Source organism: Psammomys obesus, unplaced genomic scaffold, assembly GCF_907164565.1.
Source record: "Psammomys obesus unplaced genomic scaffold, mPsaObe1.curated_primary_1811, whole genome shotgun sequence".
In the NCBI taxonomy this organism is placed as follows: Eukaryota; Metazoa; Chordata; class Mammalia; order Rodentia; family Muridae; genus Psammomys; species Psammomys obesus.
The window spans coordinates 1,464,382-1,491,643 of record NW_026596147.1 but is presented as its reverse complement, the minus strand read 5'-3'; the positions used below and the strand labels follow the sequence as shown (position 1 = coordinate 1,491,643).

At 41.7% G+C, this 27,262-nt stretch overlaps 1 protein-coding gene and 1 pseudogene across 2 annotated transcripts in view; one reads left to right on the top strand and one right to left on the bottom strand.

Moving 5' to 3' along the window:
• Mtmr7 (myotubularin related protein 7) overlaps nucleotides 1-27,262 on the top strand; it is a 91,170-nt gene that overhangs the window by 57,538 nt on the left and 6,370 nt on the right. For both annotated transcript variants that reach the window (XM_055593573.1, XM_055593572.1), the window contains 5 exons: nucleotides 5,677-5,809; nucleotides 22,869-22,978; nucleotides 24,077-24,202; nucleotides 25,826-25,875; nucleotides 26,713-26,913. In XM_055593573.1, the coding sequence (XP_055449548.1) occupies nucleotides 5,677-5,809; nucleotides 22,869-22,978; nucleotides 24,077-24,202; nucleotides 25,826-25,875; nucleotides 26,713-26,913 (620 nt within the window). The remainder of the gene's footprint in view (nucleotides 1-5,676; nucleotides 5,810-22,868; nucleotides 22,979-24,076; nucleotides 24,203-25,825; nucleotides 25,876-26,712; nucleotides 26,914-27,262) is intronic.
• LOC129666432 (60S ribosomal protein L9-like) lies at nucleotides 17,545-19,512 on the bottom strand (annotated as a pseudogene).

Below are 27,262 nucleotides of genomic sequence, written 5' to 3'. Positions count from 1 at the left end.
CTTGTGCCTGAATCAGGCTCAAACCCCTGCCTTGCAACACTGACTGTCCTCCTCTCTGTGTCTTTTATGTAAGGTAGAGCTGTTCTGTATTTTCTGATAGCTATGTGCTTCTTAGAGGATATTTGGGACAGGGAGGGAAGACAGGGCTTTTCCAATAGAGATAAACAGATTGACATCCTAACTTAAGAGCCAGTGAGCCACATCAGCTCTGTATAGTATAAGCCTTCCTTAGAGTATGACAGCTGCGAGGCCAGGCTAGGTCATCTTTAAAGCCAATTAATTCTAAGGATTTGATTTAAAGGGTATATTTAGTACTCTTTGTTATTCTTAAGTAATAGGAAGTTTGACTCTGATCCATTAAATTAAGTGGGGTCACCTCTTCTCATATCTATCCAGGACCACTCATATGGTTTTTAAACTGTTTGTTTCCTTTTTTTTTTTTTTAAGACCATGGCCATGTTGGTTGATTTCCTCCTCCCTCTCCCTAGCCTTCCTAGGTATCCAGGAAACTAAGCAGATTTTTGCTATGCAAGCCCTCCCCAGTCCTTGCCCCTGCACCCAGGATTGCTCCTAGTACAATTAAAGAGAAAGGCTTAGGATGCAGCTCAGAGCAGCCCGATCCTTGGCCTTCCAGCTAAGTCTACACAAGAACTTCCCAAGTCCTTCACTCAGATGAGAGCCTTCTGCATTGTTCACTGTTGGGAAACTGAAGGGTTGCAGAGGCAGTGACAGTCCCAAGAATTTATTGAGAAGTCTCCTAGGTCACATGCCACCGCTAGAGGTTGGTACATTAAACAATAAGAAAACGCATCAGAACAGTGTTTGCTGAGGTCTAAAGCAGGCAGTGTGTCATCATATTTCAGCCTTGCCTGTGGCTTTATCAGATATTCTGGGATTTTTGATGAGCTTGCAAAAATGGTAAGCACTTTCTCATTTCATTCTTATGAGAATCCTGCAGATTGGAAGACTTTCTTTTCTTTTCCTATGTGAGGGCTTAGCTTTAAAGAGGTCAGGTAATTCAACCAAGACCACACATTTTAGGGCTGAGGACACATTCAGTCAAACACAGGCTTATTTGACTTCAAAGCCAGTGTTTTTTTTCTGGGGGAACCTTGTTTCTACTTCTGGACTATAGAGGATTGCCACCTTGGTTGATCATGCACCCAGTGGAACCAGAGACTCAGCTGAAGAGCCAGCTCTAAGCTTAGTCCAAAGCACTTCAAGACCAAAGGAGCAAGAAGGGCTCTGAGCTGTGTGCTGTGTGTCTATCAGCTCCTGAAGGGGAAAAGCTAGACTGTCACATGCTTAGCTGTGGAGGAAGGATGAGTCCTGAAGGCAGGGGTGGGGTTGAGACTGTCACTGTTTCAGTGGGTGACTGGCCCTTGTCCTGCTCCAGCTCCAAGTATTGCTTTGTGGTTATGGCCTGAAGGTCACTGCATCAGAGGTTGTTTTATTGCCTAACAGGAAGTCATGGGGTATTTCTCTCTTCTCTCTGGTAATGAGGTAGTGTCTGTTCACTGGGTTCCATGCAGGGAGCAAAACATAACTATGAAGAGAGGTGGGAACCTGGGACCTTGTTTCCTGGTCTTAATATGCATCAAGCTTGCAGATAGCCATCGCAGGAGAAGGAGAATGGGAGAGAGACATTTGTGTTTCATGGCAGATGGGGGCGGGGACAGTCTTCACTCCTGTTTTTTATCAGTGCAAAGCATGGAGAAATATCCTTTGGCTTAGGTTGAACTTGAACAAATTTGATAAAATTTTGCTAACACAGCATATCTATACTGAAGGATTTTAGTGAGGGGCATCGGGCAAGTATGCTGGCAAGGCTGCTGAAATAGGCTCATGCCACAGGCGATCTGCCATGTGAGTGAAATGGGCACTTCCTACCTCTAGGAGCCTATGTGTGTACCTTAGGAAAGTCACACTTTGGATACCTGTATTGAGAAGGCAGACAGTCAGCATTAATCAGAGAAGCCTGTCAACCAAAAAGATGACTGCATTTGCCTAGCTTTGCAAAGAACTCTTTATCTAACTGCATTCCTCCTGTGTGGCCCCTTTTACCAGTTACATAGAACAGGTGAGCCTGGTAGAAAGCACAGGAAGGAAGCATCCCTGAGAAAAGCACTCATCAGTCCACACAGCCTGAAGAGAGGGAAAGAGACCATTTTATACCCTCTATGGGCTGAAAACATAAAATAACCTGGACTGAGAAGTCCTGCTTGAATATAATGCTGATTCTCTTAAACATGCACATGATATCTCTAGATGGTAAGGGGAGATTTGACAAGCTCATTTGTAGTCCTTGAAGGCAATAAAATCATGTAGTACTTTCATGAGTGGGCCATAGTTAGAGTTAGTAGGTCATGGCAAGATGAAGAGAGGAGGGGACCTTCCTTTGACAACCCATATTAGGCCCTGGCCCAGTTCCGCTAAAGTTAGCTTGCTGTGGTTTGCTATTCAGCACTGTCAGATCAGGTCTTGCCATGATTCAGGCATAAAATATAACTGGTGTGATCCTGGACTCCAAGGTAAGGATAGGGACCAGGCCTTCACTGCTTGATCTCAAGACCAACACTCACTGGGAGTTCGTGGGTCTGATTGATCCCGGGTGGCACATCTGTTTCTTTCTATTGTCTTGGTTACCCATTACCTCTTTCTTTTATGTAGTCATGTGTCCAGTTGGTCAGCTGGTCATTAGGTCTCCTTTGTTTAACTGTGTGTGTAGCATGGGCATAGGTGAGGTGCAGAGATGTTTTTGTTGCTGATGAGGCTCCTGGGAGCTCATAATCTCTCCCTCCTCGCTGCTGACTTTTTCTTTTAACAGTGCTGGGGATGATTGAGCCTAGAACATCACACATGGGCAGGTGCTTTGCCATTGAGCTACATCCCCAGTCTCTGTTCACTATCTGTTTGAGGACTGGGTCTTACTAAGTTGCAAAGGCTGTCCTTGAACTTGCACTGTTGTCCCCTTCTCAGCTTTCAGAGTAGCTAGGATTACAGGTCTGTACCACCAGGCCTGGCTCACTGATAAATTTTTAAATGCCCTCCACTTGCCATGCTGCTCCCACGTAGTGGACCTCTATCATCGACTCTAAATCAAGACTCAGCAAGTGTTCACCACCACAGAGCTTAAATTCTGTAACTGAGGTTGTCACTGTGTTCTCACCTGCCTTCAGGCTCCAACTCTCACAGGTCCTGCTGCTCACATGACCCCTCCCAGGCCTGGTGGGATTATCAGCTACCATTTGGCAGCAGCCTTACGTGCTTTCCATTCCACATTCAGTTGTGCTCTTATGGCAGCAGGAACAGCTAGCTTCATGTGCATGATGATCACATGATTATGTGATCTTTTGATCCCAGCCAGTGACCTTTTGTTTCTCCTGTGGGTATTTCTGCACCAGAAATTCTGATGCCAAATAGCAAACGCTTTTCACATTTGAACCAGGTGGATTTTCGAACCCCTACTTCTGAAGCATGTCTAGAAACTGGGCCGCATTTACCTCTGTGGCTTTATCTACTTGGGAATTTTTAGGATCTGAACTCCATAACTTTTTATTTAATTATGAACTGCAGTTCTCAGCCAAAGGATGATCCACATTTGACTTGCTGATAGTAGTTTCCTGATGCAAGCATACTGGCTCTCTCTTTCTTCTATCTATATATCTGTCTCATTATGGAGTAACTTTTGGGTTGTTTATTCCTAAAACTGTGTTTCTGCTTTGGAAGTTCAGTTTTTGCCACATAAAATAAGTGGAGCTCCTGAAAAATTATTTAAATAGATTAAATATCGCCACCTTCTGTTCATTATGTGAAGTACACATTGACTTTCATGAAGTTTTTTACTGTGTGCTTTTAAGGAAAACTGCCAGTCAGTTTTCTCATTGTAGCTTCTAAATAATTTAAAATGTGAACATGTACTATATATGTAATAACTGTAGTAGTAAGCATATTTTGCTTGATACATGTTACATACGTTTAGAAGAGGATGGGGGTGTGGTGAGAAGGCTTGGCTTGAAGTCAGATGCAGAATAAGTGTGTATAGTTCATGTAACATAAGGCTTCTTGTATGGATCCTGTTAATTTGTTATATTTTCTGAAGCTCATTACAAATGGTTAGCCACAACAGCCCTGAAAATTATTATATAAAGCAGTGATTTTTTATAGTACACAGCTCCATGAGAGCAACATCTATATGTAGTTTCTGGAAGGAAAAAAAAAAAAAAAAAAAAAAAACCATCCCTCAAAATATTAGAGCCCTTTAATGGACGAGTATAGAGTAGCCCTTAAGATTTACTATTAAAGTTTTTCTTGATTACAGCTAAAGGCTTTGTCCTTAGGACTGGAGAGTTGCTTTTGTAGACTGGGGTCAGAATTGCTGGCAGCCCCCACAGATGTTGGAAGAGCTGAGCTGAGGAGCTGGAGCCAGCTTGCTCATAAAGCAAGGGCTCCTGTGACAGTGGCTTGTTCTCAGCTGTGTTGTGTGACTTCCTGATTCTCTCATTTCTGTGACATATAGTTCAAAGTTAATATATATTCTTGTAACAGTGGAAGGCTACAAGAGTATCTGAAGCAATAGTACTACCCGGCAGCTTGACACTCCCTGTTTTTCTGCTGAAGTTGTTATCAAATTGTCGTAATATTAAATAATTTTAATTATTCTTAATGAATGTCAGTCTACCAACAAGTTTATTAACAATGGGTGCCCATTGCTAATAAATGCATGAGCATTCTGTAGCTTACACATATGAACGTGTAGATGTGTAGTGTCCGAGAAAGGGAAGAGAGGAGAGGTAGATTGGGGCCTGGGTCTCTGGTGCCTGGCTGTATTCCACGGCATGGATGTGCCGTGGCTTATCCAGTTAGTGCTCTTTTGAGATATTATAGGCTTGCTGCTTTCATGCATATAACAGCCTGCTTAGTCATGCTGCCAGGGAGGAACAGCCCCAGCCATCTATCCTTGTAAGAAATCTGCTTTGCCTAACTGGACAGGGCTTATCTGCTTGATGCTACTGCACAGGTTGGAGCAGTTTGAGCTTAATGAGTTTCTTCAGCATTCATTAGCATTGAACCAAGTTCACTCTGAAATTCCAAGGTCTTATCTCCAAAATCGTGGATATGAAAGTGACAAAAGCCCCCACATTAGACATCTAGATTTGAAGAAGTCAAGTGGAAGAAATGTCCTGAAGGCTGAACCAGAATTCTGTCTTCAGTGCTTCCTTCTGAAGGTTCCATTGTGCAAATTAGAAGGAACATTCCTATCCGATACATTGGTTCTTTGCATTATGGTTCTGGCGGATAACTTAACTTCAGAGCCTTATATTGATGGCTGTCTCTGGACAGTCTTCTGCCAATCAGCAAGGATGGTATTAAACTGGCTCTGCTACAGACTGCCGCATCAAGTCAGCACCACTGTCAGAACTGGCAGAGGCATCTCCAGAACTTACAGAACACTTGTAACTAAGCAAATGCTACTCAGGCCAACACATGAGTGCTGTTGACCATAAGCTCAGCTTTTACCCTTGAAGCTGTGAGAGCTAAGTAATGTAAGGAATGTAAGCCACGTTGTGTGTCTACAGGTCTTTGCAATGTTTTAATTAAGTGTCCAAGAAATGTATTGGTTGTTCCATGTCCTGAATGTAATTGATGACTATTTTGTTTTGCTGACCACTGCAGCTTAATGCAATGGCAAATCGTGCTGCAGGGAAAGGCTATGAGAATGAAGACAATTATTCCAATATCAAGTTTCAGTTTATCGGGATAGAGAACATCCATGTCATGAGGAACAGTCTTCAGAAAATGCTGGAAGGTAAACCATTTTGTTATGCACAGCATTAAGAGAATAGTTAAGTATTTTGATGCCAAAATAGAATAAGATAGTCTTTTGATCTAATTTTTTTTCCAGTGATACTGTTAAACAAGTGTGGTAATGTGGCAGTTGGGAAAAGAGTCCTTTTGCAGTGACTTTTTAAACACGTTAACAGTCTTCTCATTTCATCCAAGTAGTAGTATCAAGTGGATTTATCATTTGGCAGTTAGTAGCCAGGTACTCTGCATTAGTACTTTAATATTCTAGATAAATATACAGAGGGAAGGAAACTTCCTTTCTTCCTTCCATCTGTCTGTCTGTCCTTCTGTTCTTTCTTCCTTTCTTCACTTTCTTCTATTCAAGGACATTTGGAAAGAAAGCAGTCCTACCCTTACAGCAGTGGCCCAGTGTTCCTGTGTGGAAATCAGGTGCACATTTCTGAGTGGCTGATGATGGAAGGTGTTGGCGTTCTGAGTCCTCATGTCTAAATACCAGGAACTGCCAGAGCACACGTGCACATGCCACCCCATCCTAGTAGAGCAGGGAGCACTGTGAGGGTACATGAGAACTTGTATATTCGTGTGGAGAGAAATGCAAAGACGGGCATATGATAGGGAAGAATCACTCATGTGTCTTGCATTTCATGTGTTTTGCTTCAATACTGTTTATGCTCTTTCTGATCATGATGTCCCGGGAGAGATCCTGCGTCTTTCAGAGGCAACTGAGAAAGAGGAAGATGCTGGGGCCACAGAGCCATGTCCTGCTTGTGAACACTAGAATGCCTCAGAGGGGAGTATGGAAGGATGGGGTAGAGTCTAGGGAAGCTGTGTGTCTCAGTAGGAACTTGGAGTCTGAGATGAAGAGGGGCAAGGAAGGAGCTGGATTTTGGGGGGGGGGGTATACACCTTTGTCCTCAGTTACTTGCTGAGTTCCCTGTTCCTTCAGGACAGCAAAGTGTGGCAAGACCATAATGGCACACTGGGGAAGTGTGAACACATCTGCTGTTTCTTTAGGACTCCGCCTGTAGGGAACTGGGAGGATTCAATTAATAACTTACTCAGGATTTTTGCTGTTGTTTTTTTCTACATGACACTTTGGTACCTTCGGTGGAAATACTTTAAAATTGGATTGAAGGCTGTGGGTCTAGCTTAGTAGTATATGGCCTTAGGTTCAGTTCTTAGCGCTGGGAAAAGCCAATTCCTGCATCTAAGGCAACAACAACAAAACATAGTTCCTGCCCTGTGTTCATCATATTTTGACAAAGATTGTTGTCTCTTAGGTCAAAGTTCTAACAATCAAGGTGAGGATATTAGAGGTTCTTAAGCAACTAAGACTTCTTTCAGTCCTTACTATAAATAGTACTTTGTGGAAGAAAAGTGGGGTAGCCCAGCTCTGTTGGGAAGACACTCCTCAGTGTAAGAGGCACTCACACTGTTACCAGCATTAGGAGAACTTCACATTGGCACACTTTACAGTTTGCAATAAGCAATTTCCTAAGACAGCTTTCCATATCATAACTTCTCTGCACAGAAAGTTGCTCCACGGAATATTTATAACAGGCCTCTGCCTTAGGTTTCTAAGTTATCCTGTATTTGGTTTTTCAATCCTTGTCCTCTGGTCTGTCTCACTGCTTTTTCTCAAGGACAGGCAAACTGACTAAGTTCGGAAGGGCAGGTCTGTTTCACAAGGGTTCATGGGGTTGCTGCATAACTCTGGCTCTGTGGAGTTGGAAACAAGGACAGCTTTCTGGATGCCCTTCCGGGGTCTTGACCAATGTTTGACTCCCTGTTTTTTCTGAGTAAACTGTAACCCACTGGTCAAGGCTCAGCCAATGAAGTGCTGCACCTCGTAAGGCCCACTTTCCCAGGGGTTTCGCTTCAAACATGGTGGTCCTTGGCATCCCAGGCTGGGCAGCAGGGCAGTCATGGAATCCCCCATGACTGTTTTTTTCCTTCAGGTTTGCTAAGCCATGGATTTTACCAGAAGACATTATGAGATGGAAAGTGGAAAGTGTGTGCTTCTTGTGTCTAGAAAGTTTTGTCTGTGAGTAAGAACCCCAGGATATTTCATTAGAAACAGAAACTTAGGGTAAGTTCGCCCCCTCTGTAGGTCCTTTCACTGAGGTCAGTCTACATCAACTTGAACTTTAACTTACTAGGTTGTAAGTCACCCACCAAGAACTTGAAAAGGATGCTTCTAGTGCGCAGCAGTTTTGCAACTTGCTAGTTTTTCTAGTTCCCCTTTTCTCACATACAGATAATTGTTTTCTTCTCAGAGAATAAGGGATTGCTGACTTTTCTATCTTGTAAGAACGGTGGATAGGAGAGTAGAGCGTATGCTCTTTGAGGCCGTTCTCTTTAGCAGTGGAGTCTGTCTTGCAGGCATCCTTGGTACTTGTTGAAGAGGCCATCTGCCTTTTGTTTGAGGAACAAGGCACATAATGCTCATGCGGGTGTTAAATGTCACAGCTTGATGAGGTGGCACAGCAGCCTGCACCCTCTTTTCGTAGGTTGCCCCCAAACAAGATCTTTGGGGAAAGATAAGGCAGGGCCAGTTTGTTTGTTTGGTTGGTTAATATCCAATGTGCCATCTTTTTAGTATTGCCTAGAGTCCCCCCATTTCTCTCCCATCCTCCCTCCCTGCTCCGACCATCAGTTCTATTGCTTGCATTCCACGGGAATCTTGTATTGGTGGCTATTCTATATCCGTGTGGCTTACTACTTAGTCATTTAAGTAAAATACTGAGCAACTTCTGGATGTCAGGCTAGTGCTGGGTGGCTTGTGATTCTGTTCTTCCTCCTCCTTCCCCTTCTCCTTCCTGTCTCCCTCCCTCCCTCCCTTCCTTCCTTCCTTCCTTCCTTCCTTCCTTCCTTCCTTCCTTCCTTCCTCCCTCCCTCCCTCCCTCCCTCCCTCCCTCCCTCCCTCCTTCTTTTCTTTAGTTCTTTTTGTTGGATATAGGGTCCAACTGTGTAGCCCAGGTTGGCCTCAAAGTAGATATTTTTGTACTTTTGCCTCCTGAGCACTGAGTTACAGTCACGAAAGTATTTTTGCTTATTTGATTGTATTTGATTTCAGAGCAGTGTTCTATAATGCATAACATCTGTGCTGTATTCTCAGATCAGACAGTTAAAGATAAACTAAGTTGAAAAAGTCATAAAATATTTGAATTGGCTCTGATAAATTTCAAAGAATCATTTTCTCAATTAAAAAATATCAGCACTACAAAGAAGGTGGTAAATCAGTGCTTTGAGTATTTCTGTAGCATTGAAATACTTGTCTTTGGGTGTGCACTTTGCTTAGTGAAATATAATTTCTTAAAGATTTCCTCCTCTTATGGACTAATCCAGAATATGGCTTTAAACATGCCCGCACGGATACCAGTTTGACTTACGATAGTAGAACCTTGGAGGCCAGATATATGTCCAACAATAGAAAACTGATTAAATAATTTCGTTCCACATTCTTGATAGAAAATGTGGGTGAAATAAGTAACACATTCAGGTTGTAAAATTGCATGCCTATTTTCACTGTACAGTGAGTGCTGTGAATAAAGGGAAGCTAGGGAGGACTCAGGAGTGTCCATGGATTAGTGTGTGAGGATGGTGGGTGGTGCTCTTCTCTCCCCTCTGGATGGACAAAGTGTGTGCCATGGTTGGTTACATACACGCTCAGCAATACTCAATATCTCACAGCTTCTGCGCTTCAGGATTCTAAGCATGTTTTGTGTTTGGCTGGGGACTTAAAAGCTTTTCTTGAGGATTTTACCAGGCCTTTGAGTGTCAGCCTGTGTTCTCATTAGGAGGCTCAGACTAAGGCCATCTGCTTATGGGCTTACTCAGGCTATTGGCAGAATTTGGTGCAGGGTCCCACATTTTGTTGGCTAAAGGCCACTTTCCATTCCTGCAGCTGCCAGTTTTCTGTGTGGTCTTGTGCATAAACCCGTGGCATATGGCAGTTTGCTTCTTCACACCAACTGCAGGTGTGTTTCTCCAGTTCAGGAGTCTAGTATATTACAGCTTAATGCTAGACATTTTCAGATGCTTATTATCCTGTAAAGGCTGATGATCAGAGAGGTTCAGGTTCAGGGGGATACCTTCCTCAATATGTCAGGTGGAGAGTGATCAAGGAGGATGCCTGATGTCGTGTGTGTGTGTGTGTGTGTGTGTGTGTGTGTGTGTGTGTGTGTTTACATCCTCACCAAGACCAGATCTGGTTAGTCAGTTTCCATTCATCCTAAGAAGAGGAGGTTATTATAGTTTTCCTTGTGCAAATTTCTCTGCCTTTGTCAGGATCATGTCCTAGAGGAGGATTTGAATGAAGTGTTTCCTATTAGATTACCATGATCCTTGTTAATTCGTGGTTCTCAAACCAGAAAAGCTCTTCACATAGTAATAGGGACAATATTTCGGGGGAGGTGATTAAATGGTTGACACTAACTTTCAAAGATACATTTGCTCAAGTAGATTACTGTGACCCTGTTGAGACCACCCTGTAGCTGCTCTTCTTGGTTCCCTTTGACAGATGGGGAAATGGAAGCACAGAGACTAGGTGTGCTCACTGTGGTAAGTGGTAGAAACATGGCTTTTGCTCAGTATCATGAGCCCAGTGCCAAACTCTTGGCCACTCTTTTTTTTGCCTCAAGAGAAAAAGGTTGATATAGAAACTGCCCAGGTCTAAGGGGGTGAAAGTCCTATGTTTGGGTTCCTGACTTAGTTGGAATAAAATTAAGCAGATCTCCATTCCTTTATATGTAAGGTAATGCAAATGCTATAAATATGTCCTTGTTAATCATAGCATTAAAAAGATGCCTTATAGCCAGGCATTGTGGCACACACCTATAATCCCAACACTCAGGGAGGCAGAGGCAGGCAGATATCTTGAGTTTGAGGCCAGCCTCGTCTACAAAGTGAGTCCAGGACAGCCAAGGGTCACATAGAGAAACCCTGTCTCAAACAAACAAAAAGATGACTTATAGACTGTCAAGAGTTTCCCAGTGTAAGGTCATACTGCTTTTTCTTGGTTAGCATTAATATATTCTAAAATAAGCACTGCAATGGAGTGGACAGGTTAACCCAGTCAACCAGGTATTTGATACATCCTCTGGCTTCCTGTGGGTTAGTTTTCTTAATTTTGTTATTTATTTATTTATTTATTTTTGATAGATTTTTTTAATTAAGTTGTTTTTTTAATTAAATTTCAATTTTTTAAATATTACAGTTTATTAACTTTGTATCCCAGCTGTAGCCTTCTCCCTCATTCCCTCCTAATCCCTCCTCCGTCCCTCATCTCCTCCCTGCCCCTTTCCAAGTCCACTGATAGGAGAGGTCCTCTTCTCCTTCCTTCTGACCCTAGCTTATAAGGTTTCTTCAGGGCTGGCTGCAAAATCCTCCTCTGTGGCCTAGCAAGGCTGCTCCTCCTTCAGGGGAGGGGGGAGGTCAAAGAGCCAGCTGTTGAACAGGACAGGAGCCTACCACAGAGGGCCTCTGAAAGACTCGACCTAGCAGAGTTATCAAAGCAGATGCTGAGACTCATAACCAAACCTTTGGCAGAATTTTGTTATTTAAAAGACAGTTCCAGAGGCATATATTTGCCTGCCTCATAATGTAGTTTATGTCCACTCAGCACATCAAAAAACTAACGAACGAACATGTTAAGCCTGGTGGAGATTTTCCCAGCAAGTTGTTATATAGAGCTAGAAATCTTGGTGACAGCAGACCACATGGGAAGTGGGCCTAGAACCCATGGAACAAAGGTTCATTGTTACTCGTCCATCCTGGCTGTACACAGGGAAGCGCTGGTTGAGAGGAGACCAGGGGGTTCACTTTCCCGACTGAAAAGTGCTTCGGTCACAGATTGAGAATTTCAGGCATTAACTATGGAAACTTAGAGATCATGATCTGTCTTGACATTGTTTCTCAGAATTTAGCTTGGTAGCATAGTTTCCACGTGGAGAATCCTTATTTTCAGCTGGATTATTTCCTGGCTGTGCTACCACAGATATAGTGAACCTCTTAAACCACGCTTTACAGGATGGGTGGCTCCTGAGAAACTGCGGCCTCAGCCATTTTTAAGTAGTTTTCTCCTGAGCCACGGTCTGTCCTGCAGGCTTTACTGATCATCTCTTCCTGACTTGGGAGTACAGTGAGTTGAGAGTCTGTGCTTTTTCTCTGTGTGGTGTGTGAGGATTTAAAATTTCATCTGGCCACCCCTACCCACAGAATACCCTCCCACTTTTTTATTGTTTCAAGGAATGACAAGACGGGCTGTTTTCCACAAGATTATTGTTAGGGCTTGGCAGTTGGTGTTTGTTCGCTAGCGATGGTGCCATCTTAGATTTGCTGAGTGTGTGGTTCCTGGGAGCGTGTGCACCATGGTGGGAGTGTGGAAGCCCCAGTGTCCTCTGCATCTTTTTTTAATTTTTTATTAATTACAGTTTATTCACTTTGTATCCCCCCATAAGCCCCTCCCTCCTCCCCTCCCTTCTCCCCCTTCTTCTCACTTACCCCTCCCAAGTCCATGGTCCTCCTCTCCTTCCTTCTGATCTTAGTCTATCAGATCCCATCAGGAATGGCTGCATTGTCATCTTCTGTGGCCTGGTAAGGCTGCTCTCCCCTCAGGGGGAGGTGATCAAAGAGCAGGCCTATCAGATTATGTCAGACAGTCCCTCTTCCCATTGCTATGGAACCCACTTGGATACTACGCTGTCATGGACTGCATCTGTGCAGGGGTTCTAGGTTATCTCCATGCATGTTCCTTGGTTGGAATATGAGTCCCTGGGGAGACCCCTGTGTTCAAATTTTCTGGTTCTGTTGCTCTCCTTATGGGGTTCCTGTCCTCTCCAGATCTTACTATTTCTCACTTCTCACTTAGGAAGTCCTCTGCATCTTACTTCACCTTTTCAGACCTACCCCAGCAGGATACCTTCCTGCCAACTTGATGCCAGCACCTACTCCTCGTCCCAATTTCTCTGCTTCTGCTTGCTTTCAAAGTTCCCCGTATGTTGTGCATCTGTGAACCTGTCCTCTTAGCACAGTCCACTGGAGTGGAGCTAACCAAAGCTAGTGGGCATCCTTCGTGTGACCCTGCCATCTGGTGTTCCTCAGGTCAGTGTTGGGGATTCTGGAGCGTGTTTGTGTGGACCTGCATTTGCATATGCAAATGGATGGTTGTTCTTTGGATATACATGTTTTCTTTACTACCAGATCAAGCAGTGTTAACACAGATGCACAGAGTTTAGGTTTAACAGCACTATGTCATGTAATATTATATTTGTTTAAAGAAAACAAGGCTATTCAAAAAAATGTTCGTATTGCTCAGAAATTATAGAGTATATCATGAACAAGAGTAGAAAATGTTTTGAAGAATAGTCTTTGGTCTTGTTGGTGCTCTCTGGAGAATCTCTCCAGGTGGTGAGGAGTTCTCTTAAAATGACCAGTGTGGCTGGGAGGCTAAGGAGGGCTGTGTTGTTGACCATATTAGGTTAAGTACAATTCAGAAGTCTATTCTGAGTCTCAGTAAAGAGGGAGATGACAAAGCTGACTTGACTAAATGTTTCCCTTCATCAGATTCCATGTATGTCTTGGACGATACCTTTCCTATGCTGTTCAGTGAAGGGAGTGTTATTATTATGCTACTTATTTGAGGATTGTCTAAATGGCCTCAGCTACTTGACTGCAGCAGGAAAAGTGACAAAGCCAACATCAGTGGCACTGGGGCATGCTTTAAGATGGCTTATAGGGGAAGAACATGCTCATTACTGCTTTTAGGGGTTGTGGGACGACTGATTGAATGTCTCTTTCTTTGTGTCCTCCCTCATTCTGCCTAGCATTTGCACAGGAAAAAGTAAACTGATTGATGCATGGAAGACTAGGTCAAGCAGCCATTCTTCTGAGTAACTTTCATAGTTTTTGAGTTCTAAAATACACACCTTATGTTGGCTTTTAGCTTTTTGCAGTGTTTTGTATGCTTATACAGTAGAAGTGCCCTGTTATATAAAACAGTATCACGAGACCTAGCATCCAGCTCCAGGCTGCCAAGTAAAATTTTCTGCAGTCTGTGGCATATGTGACTGATGTCAGCTGACATGAACTTTGTTCAGCAAAATGGTTTGTAAATATTGGTTTGGGTTTGGCAACAAAGGTGAACAAATCAGTATTTCTGCCTTATCCTGGGTTTATCCAAACACAACAGTTTCGTATTTAAAAGCCTGGGCACTAATTGTTTCAGTTTCAAGTGTAGCCCCATCTGTCATGTGTGTTAATCATCCACAGAGCTGTTTGCTTTGAATGCAGCCACTGGCCATTAGAGGAAAACACCCTCTCAGCTGTCACCTTGCCCGAAGTCCTGGTGGGGTTATTTTCCCAAGCATGTGCAATTTCAGTGTTGTTACCCAAATTCAGAATTGTTACCCAAGAGCTGTTCTTAGTGTGGAAAGGATGAGCTGACATGGCAGGAACCCAGGAGCCCATCCCTCCCCTGCTGCAGGAGCAACAAGTGCTGGCGCACTCTCTTACCTTCCTCTCAGCTGTCTCTCCCCCTCACTGTAAGCACAGGCTGTCTCTTGGTTAGCTACAGAGCTTGGCGCCTTTTCTTCAAACTTGCTGTCATTTCTGCACTCTGTGGGAAGAGAGGGTAAACAGGCTCCTTTTTCCTGGTCTGAGCTACACATTTCAAATGCCCAGATATTCCTTAGGCCTGCTAGATTTTCTGAAGTAAATATGTATGCTAACCAACCTACAGCCCCTACAACACCAACCTGAGTCTTGTCCTCAAGACAATGTTTCCTACAGAAGACTTAATGGAATCAGCCGACTCTGATGACCTCTTCCCTTGGAATGCATGCATTTTAGGATTAATTTGAACACTTTGGGTCCTGGCCTTAGGTTGAATGTTCCAAGCACCAGGTATCCAGGGAATACTAAAACCATGCGGTTGCATGGAAGGTACTAGAATTTGCCTCATTCCTGCTGGGCCGTGTCTTGGGCAGTGTGCACAGGCAAAGGTGATCCTACCACATGGAGGGCCTGTTGAATGTGCCAGGCCAAGTGTTGCTTAGAGGCAGGTAGGAGCTGGCATCTGGCCTTTTGCATCAGCTTCCACTCTGCCTACTAAAGATACTGTTCCCTGAGCTCAGGAAAACTTCCTAGGCTGCACTGTGTCTGCACTGCTCTCGGAGTCATTAGAGCAAGTAACTTTTCTATGCACCGTCCTAAGCCAGCTTTCTTCCAAGTGCCCTAAGTGACTTTTCTCTACTCTACAGCAGAAAAATCTCTTCTTTCCATACCTTAAGTTACATCCAGATGAATGATCCAGGGTGTCTGAGGGGATGCAGACTGTTACAATTTACTTGTGTAATTTTCTTTTACAATTTATTTTAAAGTTATGTATATTAAACTAAACTTCCCTGAGCAACTCAAATCACCATTGTCCACAGAAGTATAATTCAAGCCAGAACTGTGAGCAGCATGTATAATTTTAAGCCCCCTGGTGGTTAAATTTTAAAAATAATAAAAAGTGTGGATTTTTTTTTTTTTATTGTTTGTGAATTCCATACATTCACAGTGTATTTGAATCAAGACTGCCACCCATTCCCTCGTCTCTAGTTTCTACTTTAGCACCACCATACTGTTCCCTCCCGTGTGTTCAGGAATGTGCTCAGTCTTTGTATAAAAACCGAAGTGTCTACTTACTGCTTAACGATGGTAATACCAATAGTGGTAGGGCTGTCTACTGGCCTTTCAGTGGCCTCATCCCTGAAGAAAACTGACTCTCCCTCTTCCCTTCCCAGCAGCAACCAAATGCCAGTAGCTCCTCAGCTAGATGTGGGACTTTTTGACCACTCCCTCATCCAAAAGATGTGGGATCTTTTTCCGCCTTGAACCCGTGCAGGTCTTGTACGTTCTTTGAGTTCATGTGCTGCTGCCCTGTTGGTGCGAAACGCAGTATTGTTCTAGCCATCCACAACTACTGCTTCCTGCAGTCTTTTCTTATCTGCGATGACCCCTGAGCCTTGGAGGAGGTGTGTGTGTGTGTGTGTATGTGTGTGTGTGTGTGTGTGTGTGTGTGTATGTGTTGTGTTATGTGTGTGTTTTAGAGATCTCATTCAAGGCCTAGCACAACACAGTATTTTATACTCTGGATATTAACCAGTTAATTGCCATCTACTACATAAAGAAGTGTCTCTGATGGGGGGCGGGTGTTGAGAGATTAATTAACCTCTCTGCTATATAGTCTGGCAAAGGGTTTTTCCCTTTCTCTAGGCTGCCTCTTTACTTGAATGACGATGTGCTCTCCTGTTCAGCAGTTTTTAGTTTCATGGCCTGTTTATCAGTTCCATGCTATGGGGCTCTTATTCAGAAATTCCCAAGTTTCTTCTCTAACAGATTCAAGGTATCTCAGGCATTCTAGTCACTTCAATTTGAGTTTGTGGAGCGTTAGAGATAAGTTTATAGGTTCATTCTTGTACGTGTAGACCAGCACCGTTTGTTGAGGATGTCTTTTCTCCAATGTGTATTGCTGGCCTCTTTGTCAAAATTAGGGAGCAATAAGAGCGTGGGCTTATCAATGGATCTTCAGTTCTAATCCATTGATCCAGGCAGTGAGGTGGTGTTGTCATGAGAGAAGTGGGGAGCCAAACCTCAAGGTAGGGCACAAGACGTGATCTTTAGGAGAACTTTTATTGGCTCACATTTGAATTCTGAAACACATCTGGAATTGAGAGGCAGTGATGAAGACGACACAGTCAGAGTCAGATTATCTACCCTCTTGTGCCATCTCAGCTGGTAGAGTGTGGACCAAGTCCACCATTGCATTGCTTTCTGCACCTAACATAGGAGACTATAGTGAGAATGGGAAAGCTCTTTAAGGTTTTTAGGAAAGCATCTGGTATAACAGTTTTACTATGGTTATTAGTATTTCTGCTAAAGCCTACCAATGTAGCTATGCTGTGGTGGCAAAAACTATAGGTTTGCTTGTCAACACAATTGTTTGTAAGAACATTTTCTTTCAGTGATGACTTTGTGTTTTGACTTCTTCAGACATCTTCACCTGTGCCGGCATACTGCATACATTAGCTTGATTTGAGAAAATCACATTTTCTTCCTGTTACATTTAAAACAGCAAGCTTAAGGCTGGTAGCTCTTGGCTGAAGAGTTAGGCAACGAGGAACTAAAATATGAACATAAGAATGCTGGACAGTTTAGTTCACATAAAACAAAAATCTTAGACTAAGATAATGTGAAATACTTCCAGATGAAGACACTTGCAATTATAAGTAAATTGAGCAGATATTTGCTTAATTTTAGGTATAATTTAACTTGGGGGAAGAATCATGGTGAGATACAGTTTTCCATCCAGAAGAGAACCTATGATTACAGAGACAGAATAGCTTGTTGGGAAGTATGCAGAGGCGTCATAGATTGCTGCAATTTCTATGAAACAAAATGTATTTTGCTGTTCCTCAAATAGTTAAAAATAGATTTATCCTGTGATCCAGAGATTTAACTCCTAGCTGGAATCCATGAAAGCAAGAAATGTATTTCACAAAAGGTTTATGCATAATATAACAGCATTATTCAAAGTAACAGAGAAGCAGGAAGCGACTCAAGTGTTCATTTGTTGATGAGTAGATTTGTTTAAATAAGTTTTTTTTTTTCAATATAAGTCTTTTATTGTTCCAAAAGACACCCAAAGTCAAACTTATAATTCAGGATCTTGTTTCTGGAGCAGAGTAACTTAGGTCTTATTCATCAGCCTGCTGCACAGTTTCCTTTTCAGACACATAGATACCATCCAAAAACTTTCTGACATCCTTGTTTTTAACTGTTGTGGCTTGCTGAACTAAAGCCGCTGAATTTGAGACAAGTTCAATATCATTTCCTTCAAGGATTAATTCATTCTTTTGGGCTTGAGAGATAGAACAAGCAACACCTGTCCTCATTCGGACCCTGTGGATGTATTTTTTACCCAAGAAATTTCACATTTCAACCAAAAACCCATTCTCCTGGATAACAACGTTGATGGGGAAGTGAGCATACACAGACCTTATCTTGTAACGGAAGCCCAGTGTAACACCCTTGATCATGTTCTGAACGTGACTGCAGATGGTTCTGATAGTGGCCAGTTCCTTTCTGTTGCCCCACCATTGTCAGCCCCAAGCCTCTTCTTTTTCTTTCCAAGAAAACTCAGCTCTACATTGATGTGACTGAAGCCCCTCCGTAGGGTTCCCCTGGGGCCCTTCACAATGACTGTGAGCCCTTTCAGAGTGATGTCGACATTTCCTGGGATGTTGACCATCTGATTGCTGAGAATTATCTTTGTTTTCGCAGTAGATGGGGCAAAGAGAAGTTAAATGAGATTTTTTAAGAGAGTTGAAATAAGGATACAGTGATGGGAATGAAACTTGGCCATATACTAAATGAAAGATGTCAGTCATTACATATCTTGTCTGATTCTAGGTATGTATGAAATGTGTGTGAAATGCTTGAAATCTATAAGTTTAAAGAGACAGAAAATAGATCGATCCATGGATGCTGGGGCTTGGAAACACAGAAGTGAGGTCGGCTGTTTGGGGGTGAAGTCAGTGTTCCTGAACTATTCTGAGTTTCAGATGCACAAACCATACTATAAACCTGTTGAACACATTTACTGAATAAATTGAATGTAGATGAGTTAAGCTAAAAAAGAAAACAGGAAGAGTGTTGTGATTTGAGTGTCCCCCTAGGGTTCATGGTTAAGAGACTCAGTCCCTATTGTGAGGTATTAAGAGAGTAGGAAGTCAGGGTGGAGACACCCTGCCTAGGCTTCTCTTTGTTGACCAGTGCTTCCAGCTAACTTTTTGGGGGGTAGGTGGCCGGGGCTTCCCCAGTGGTTCCTGTTGGATGATATGTCTATTTTACTACCTACCTGCTGCTTGCTGGTTTATTTATTCCTGCTTGCTATATGCTTAACAGACTTAACTTAGAATTGAAAAAAAAGGGTGGGATGCTGTTTTTAGAGGACGGAAGACTTTCTCAGTGATGAGGACTGAGTAAGCTCTTGGGAGTGAAGCCCAGGGACCGCATTACCGCTGGCTTTCTGGGAAGCCAGGGAGAGCACATGCTCTCTTCTACTCTAACCCTGTGAGGCATCCTTCAGAACTCCCTGGCACCTGTGCCTATTTCAGACTTGCCAGCCAGAATAAACCTTTGTTATAGAGTGGCCTGCCTCAGTTATTTGATTACAGTTACAGAGTTTGACGAATGCAATGGAAATCTCTAGGTGAAGGCTATATATACATATACAATATTGTATATATATATATATATATATGTATATATATATATTGTATATATATATTGTATATGAGGTGAAGGCTGTTATAACTTGAGCTGTTTCTGTAATAGAGGGAGTAATTAAAAGGGACCTTAAATTTTGATCTTTAATAAAATTCTCACTTGTAGAAAGTTTTTGTTAAATCCTAAACAGTTCTGTATAATAGCAACAATATTGTAATTTTCTGTCTCTGCCATCCCTTCTTCCCATGGGCTCCCTCCCATCCCACCCCCTGTAATCTTAGGCCATGATGACTTGGCTGCTGGGATTCCTTATTCTGTACATGAGGTCTGTTGTGAATAGTCTCTGAAAGGGGAGTGTAGGGTGGGCATGCCTTCCACTTCTCACAATGCCTGCTGCTCTCTCCTCAGCCTCACCCAGCTCACGCTCATGTTTATTATCCTGTAGCATCACTCAGGGCTGAGGCTAATAACACAGGCTCTATTTCCCGAGTATTAGTATTAATGTGTTCCCTGGGTTTTTCCAGTCATTTCAGTTTTTGTTTGTATGGTTCACTCCACGCAGCACCAGTTTGATACTGGAAGATGGACGACCAACTAGCAGTGGTTAGATTAGGAAGCTTTGTTGATAGGAGATTGGAGGAAGGAGAAAGCTCAGATGAAGGCATGCAAAGTGGAGCTCCAGAAGATGTTCAGCGAGGCTGTATGTATTTCCTGTGATGGATGGATGTGGACGGTTCAGGGCAGGAAAGCTGGATGGGAGGCTTAGGTTGAGACAGTGGAGACCCCTTGCAACTGTGCCTTGGACCCTGCAGCACATGACTCCCTTTTGCCTGCTTTTCCTTGTCTGGGCATTTTGGGAAATGGGGATCTGGAACCATTCAGACCAGACTGTGTGAAGTCGTGCTACAGTGCTGGTCCTAACCATGTTGTCACAGTTGTGAATCAAAACGTCAGAAAGGTGGTGTTTGTGTCTTGTTCCCTTTCCCTGCTCCAGTTTAGATATGTTAGGTCCTATCATAAAGAACTGTTCTGATGCATCATGTTCCCTGTGCTACTCTTGCATCTTCTGTCTATGTTTATTGGCAATGCTTTGGTTACTTGTATTGCAACTTCTCTTCCATGGGACTTCTGGGAATACATGGAACTATGGAAGTGTTGCTCCTGAGCTGGCTTTGGTTTGTGTCTTCCGTCCCAGAGTAGTCATCTTTCAGCACAGGCCTCTGTGTGTAGAGGAGTGGGAGTTTGAGTTCCAGAATAGATGAGTCAAAACCACAGTTTCAACATCTCAGGATAGTTTTTTCCCCCCTCCGGTGGAGTTCAGACAAACATTGTTTTTTGTTGTTGTTGTTTTTTGTTTTGTTTTGTTTTTTCTTTTTTTGGTGACCACCCTGGATGCATGAGTAGATTTTTGTTTATTTAGTGACTCAGGTTGATGTAAAGAGACTTGGTTCAAGCTAATATCCCACACCAGTACCAGTTAAAAACATACTTTCCTGCTTCCTCCTGGTTTCCTACTAAAGTGATAGCAACATAAACATGACAGTGGAAATGGTTGGGTAAGGATTGGTAGCTTCAAAGATTGATGACATTGGTGGAGCCATGTGAATCTGAAAGCTGGGTGGGATGGAGCTGCAGAGTCATGGACATCAAGGAATAACACTTTCCACAGGGTAACCATTATCCTCATCTTAGCGTTGAGAAAACTGAGAGAAAGAGTAACAGTTCCAAGCTTACAAGTTTCTCTGTAAGTAATGAAAGGATAAAAACACATTTGGGACTAATAATGTTGTAGAGGGAAGAACTGGGTTGGTTGAACTTTTTTTTTTTAATAGAGATTTGAAGCAGTTGTGGCCAATTGAGGTGCCTGGTCATCATTTTTTAAAGGGCCTTTCATTGTGATTGTTTTGGGTTTTTGTTTGTTTGTTTGTTAAGCATTTGTAGGTCCACAGGAAAACTAAACAGTAGAGATTTCTGTGTAGCCACCCACAAGTATAGACTTGAACATACATAGCCTTCCCATATGCGTATGTTACCCACATGTTACTTGCCCACATGCATACCACCCCCACATGTATAGCCTCCCAGTTTGAACAGCACCCTTTTAGGAAAGTCTTCCACCAGAGTGGCACATTTGTTATCCTCTTTTTACCTACAGTGACACATTCCTAACTGGGAGACACATTTGTTACAATCTGTACTTAAACTGACACAGTATTGCAACTTAAAGCTCAAAGTTTCCAGTAGGTTCAGTGTTGTGTACATTCTGTGTATTTGTCTAAATGTTTAATAGCATGTATCCACTGTTATACAGAGTAGCTTTACTGTCCACATCTCTCCATAGTTTTGTCTTTCCCTAATAAGTAGGAAGCTCTTTCACATTGAATCCTTTCATGTAGTTATGTGAGGTTCCTCCTTGCCTTTTCATGGCTCAGTAGCTCATTTATTTATTCCTGTTTTTGTGTATTAAGTATGTAGTATGTGTGTGTACACATGATGCATCTGCATGCACATGTATGCACGTGTGGAGCTCAGATGTCAACACTGGATGTCTTCCTCTAGTGCTCTTTTATTTTTTGAGACAGGGTCTCTCACCGAACCCAGGCTCACCAGTTGGCTAAAGTAAGTAACTGGCTAGTAAATTCTAGGAACTTACCTTTCTCCTGAGTACCAAGGTTACAGACATGCACTACCATGACCAGGTTTAATTTGGGTATTAGCAATCCAAACTCAGGTCCTTAGGCTTGTGACACAGGGATTTTCCTGATTGAGCCATCTCCCTGGACTCCAATTACATAGCTTTCTTAATGAATGTTTGTGCTGGGAATCTCAATGTTATTTCTTTCATTATCTGGGTGAATTAGAATTTAACTGCTAATGGTTTTTCTGTGTAACTTTTTTTTCAGGAAGTTAGAGTGAAAGTTTTTATTTGATATATGGCAGAAGGCATCTGCTCAATTAAAGGCTGTCATTAACAATTTCCGTGTGCTCCTATATGCACTTTTAAAGACTTAAAGTTGAATATGAGAGTTTAACTTTGAAAGTATATCTCAGTTTTAACACTCACACACCTAAGGCTCAGGACCATTGCAGAAGAGGAGACAGAAAAATTCTAAGAGCCAGAGGATCAGGGAGTCTGCCGTGAGACTGTTCTAGCAACATCAGAATCTACACCCGTAAGGTTTGGAAGTATAAAGATAGGTATCATTGGGATCCTAGTTTTTCTGTTAGTAAAAGGGAAAATCCCTGGCCTGATGCACAGGTCTGGGATCAGAGGTACAGACCTCATTTTTCTGTATGCAAGTTTCACTCTTACCTAGTAGGCTGCTGGCAAAAGGATCCATATCCTTTCCATGTAAGGAATACTTTTAGTATTATTTCCTTTTGTGTTCTTATAATATGAAGCATTGAGGTGATGGAGCATTCTAATTGGGTAATTGCTAGAGTAAGCATTGTGATGATTTTCCTATACAGCATTAAGGTGCTCTTTAGCTGCACAAGTTTAACATCTGCACCAAAAAGATAAGTAGGTGGTCTGTGCTGAACTTTCACAATGGCAAGTCAATGATTTTCATCAATATTAGGATTCTTGTAAGTAGATTTAGTATTTCCCATAATCAGAGAAAAAAATTTAAAAAGCATTATTTGAAGTGATTCAATAGAATCTAGTTTTATAAACGTGGATATTTATTGACTATATCTACTAAAGCCAACAAATCACTCTAAAATACTGTTAGTAGAATGAGTGATCGCCTTAATTTCACTTTATAACATGGTTTTTCTTGCAGTGTGTGAACTTAAATCTCCCTCTATGAGTGATTTCCTGTGGGGCCTAGAGAACTCAGGCTGGCTCAGACACATCAAAGCCATCATAGATGCTGGGATCTTCATTGCAAAGGTTTGTGAAAACACGGAAAACAAAGTTAAGGGGTTAGACATGAAGGCTAGTATAGAACAGGTCCTGTCCTCTACCTGTTGGCTCTCCTGTACCCACTGCATGGGTAAGCATGCTTTGCAGACCTCCGTGTGGTGAAAATGATTTTGTGAAAGAGTACAGTGGCCACATAACTGAGTGTTAACACAGTGGTCAAATGTTAAAATATTTCTAGAATATTCTTTTATCAGATTTAATTCTGGATAAAGGAAAGAATTTTCTGTAGGAGACTGTACCACTCCAAGTGAGTCACCTCAGTGATAGGGGCTTGATTTATAGCGAAATAAATCCTGCTTTTTAATTGTGACTTAAGCAAAAGGTAACAGGGGGATTTCATTCTGCCAGAAGGATCTTGCTGGAACTTAAATGTAAAATGTTTTTATATAAATGTTTTATGTAAACTGTTTAATAATCCTATTATGCTATTTAGTGTTTTCTATAAATAAATTCCACGTAGGTCTCTGCCTTTCTGAAGGTGGAGAGGCGCTCTGTTAGACATTTATCTAACAGATCCTTATTTAGTACCTGGTATTGTGCTGTGGCTGCAGGAGTCTCTTACAGAGGTGTTACACACAAAAGTTGCAGCTACTGATAAATGCTACATAATCACTGCATTATGTGATCAGGTGCCAAGATAGCTAAAGATGCCAAGGCAGAGAGAAAATCTTTCTTAGCAGTATCTGATAGAGTCTTTACCTCTTCTTCTTCCCCTGGACATATTACTTGGCCCTTCTCCTTTTATCTGTAATTTCATAATTTGATAAATTAGAATTCTTGTACCTTTTCTTTTTAGAAAAGGCCTGTAGCAACCCCAGACTTTCAGTAAGGCTTACCTTGGGCTGCAAGTGAGCTGGGGACATGTCATGAAAGTGTGTTGCATAGTGCACATACTTGTATTCAGTAATTTGTTATGATTTGAATGTAGGCTTTTGTATATAATGAAAAAGAAAAAAAGAAAAGCTTTGGCCACTAGTTCTAAGAAGGCTGGGCCTAAGTGCTAACTCCGAGTTCTGTTAGTCAATCACCAAGCCCAATAATCACAGTGACTCTTTACCATTTCAGGCAGTTTCAGAGGAAGGGGCAAGTGTGCTCGTCCACTGTTCTGATGGCTGGGACAGGACGGCCCAGGTGTGCTCAGTGGCAAGCCTGCTACTGGACCCTTACTATCGGACGGTGAAGGGATTCATGGTGAGTCTGATGACGGCCTTGCTGGGAGAAGCAGAGTCTTGACTAGAAGCACACTTCATTTTTAGAGTCTTGTGGCTTTTTTCTAATTAGCATTCTTGTTAGTAAATTAGCAAGGTTGGTTGGTTAGAGGGGAGATACTGAAACAGGCCTGAAATAGATGTTGAAAGTAGTTTAGTGCTCCTAGCTGTAAATTCTGGAGCAATATAAAATATATTTAAAAGTTTTGAAAATAAGGATTTTTATACATAATTTGCTTATAAGTAGTTCAAGTTGGGGCAGTGTATGACTGTATAACAGAAAACGTAAGAAAAAAATTTGGAAAAAACTGCATTGTACATACAGTTCTTGGGAGGAAAAAAAAAACACCATTCATTGCTAAGTTTCTATTTTTTAAATGGTTCTTGACAGAACTAGATGGCAGTACTGAATCTCAGTGTTTTCCATCTTTGCTGGGTTTAGGAACACATCTTTAAGAGCGGGAGCCTTTGGGTGTGCATCACAATTTGACCGCAGTTGCTTCCATGTGATGTTATGGCTGAGTGGGTATAATTCCCTCAAATGATTGGAGGGCTTCTGGTAACTAGGGGCCTGGAACCTGCCTTTTGAACCATAATTTGATAGTGTATTGGTGGATCCCGACTCTGCGCTTGGGACAGAGGTTGACAGGAGTAATACTGGACCATTGTTAGTAAATCGTGTCAGCTGTTACCCTGGGGACAAAGGACAGGCAGGCTCCTTCCTCAGAACATACAACCTCAGACAACTGAGATGTGTGTGCTTCTGCATCAGCGTTTTCCTGACCAGGCTACCATCCTTGGTTTAGTTAGAGAGCATCAGGTTTTCTAGGTATATACTGCCATGAGTCTTTTTTTTTTTTTTTTTTTTTTTTTTTTCCTACACAGAAATCTTTCCACATTAAAGCCATTAAACTTATGAAATGCATTTTGAGTTATCAAGGACAGACTTCAACCCATCCATGTATTACTAAGGAGTGATATTAATAAAACTATTCTACATTATTTCATTAAGCTTTTCTTTTTTTTTTTTTTTTTTGAGAAAACAGCATTACATGTTGGTTAACAGATGAGGTTAGGAATGGAGAGACCTAGGATATGAAGCACTCCCTAAGACCGTGATCTTTGGAGAATATTTCATCTGTGTTCCTTTTCTCATAAATGATGGGTACTAACAGCTGTCCAACAGCTGTGTGCAGTGCCTGGCACACAGGAGTACTCTGGGTACAGTTAATGCAGTCTCACACATATCTTTTACTTTTCATACAAAAGGTCTTCATCCTAGATACATTCTGAATAACATAGTTCTTTTAAGATTTACTTACTATTGTTTTATGTAAGGGGTTTTGCTTGTAAGTATGTATGTGTGCACCATGTCCATAACCTGAAGTTATGGACAGGTGAGAGTAACCATATGGGTGCTGAGGACTGAAACTGGGTCCTCTGAAGAGCATCAAGTGCTCCTAATCTAATGAGCCCTTTCTTGTCCAATGGCATAGTCTCCATTTTGAGGGTTTTCTCTGCTCCCAGTAACTGAATCCTTTATTAGTTTGGTTCTCTTCTATTTCCCTCAGAAGCTTCCATTATATTTATATTCTTTTTTATGTAGGTATTAATTGAAAAGGACTGGATTTCCTTCGGACATAAATTTAATCATAGGTAAGCAATATTTTTTATATTGAAAATAGATTTATTTTTTAAATACGGTATATCCTAATTATGATTCCCCTCTCTATTCCTCCCAGTTCTTCCCAACATCCACTCCACTTTGGATCTAACCCCTTTTTACCTCATTAAAAAAACAAACAGACATCTAAGGGATAATATTAAAATAAGATGTAATAAATTAAAAACACATTAGAACAGGACAAAACAGAGGGAAAAGAGCCTAAAAAAAGGCGCAAGAAATAGATATGGACACATTTGCACACTCAGGAATCCCATAACAAAAGGAAACCAGAAGTCATAATATATACAGACCGGGGTAAAAACTATAGAAGATTGAAAAAATAAAGATCAGAAAGATAAAATTACAAAGGGAAGGAAGAGAAAGAAAGAAAAAAGCCATGACACAATAGTAAGAGATAAGAAACCTCCAAAGATTCTGTTGAGTTCATTTTCTGTTGGCCATCACTTACTGTTGGGCATGCAGTCTACCCTTCTGTTTCCCTATGAGACTCCCTTAGATGAAACTAAATTTTCATTTGCAAGTGGTTATCAGTTGGAGATAACTTCTGGGTTAGGGATGGGGACATGTTCCATTTCTCCTTTTAGCTCTAGGGCTCCATCTGGTGCAGGCTGCCTCTGTCTCTGGACATTCATATACCATAATTAGAGGGCCTTGTTTTCTTGGTGTTCTCCCTCCAAACCTTCTGGCACAAGTTTGTAAGATGTATTTAGGAAGTAATGTTGCTTTTATGATAATCTTTGCCTTTATAGCGTTATAATTAAATTTTAAAACTTACATTATGAAGTCTAGAATCCTTTGTCTTACAGATACGGCAATTTAGATGGTGACCCTAAAGAAATCTCTCCAGTAATCGACCAGTTCATTGAGTGTGTGTGGCAGTTAATGGAACAGTTCCCCTGCGCCTTTGAGTTCAACGAGAGGTTTTTGATTCATATTCAACATCATGTTTACTCCTGCCAGTTTGGAAACTTCCTATGTAATAGCCAGAAAGAGAGACGAGAACTCAAGTAAGTTTTGGCGGCCAATTCTGAATTATTTTGGCAACTGAGCGTTTCATATAGACTGATAATTTTTAAGACTACTTAATTGAGTTACAAAACCATTGTACATTCTTTTCCCATTACTGACATCACTTTTTTAGTGGTTTAAATGTTATCATCTGACAGAAATATATCAAATCACTTTTTCCTGTGACTTCTGTCTGAATCAGACAAGTTGAAAACCTGACACTGATATTTAAAGGGAACTTTTGGAATTAAATTTAATTTTGCCTTTAAAAAAAGGTGAGACTTACTTGATAATAAAAACTTCAAATTAATTGGAAAAGCATACTTGAAACTGAGGCCGTTAGGTTTT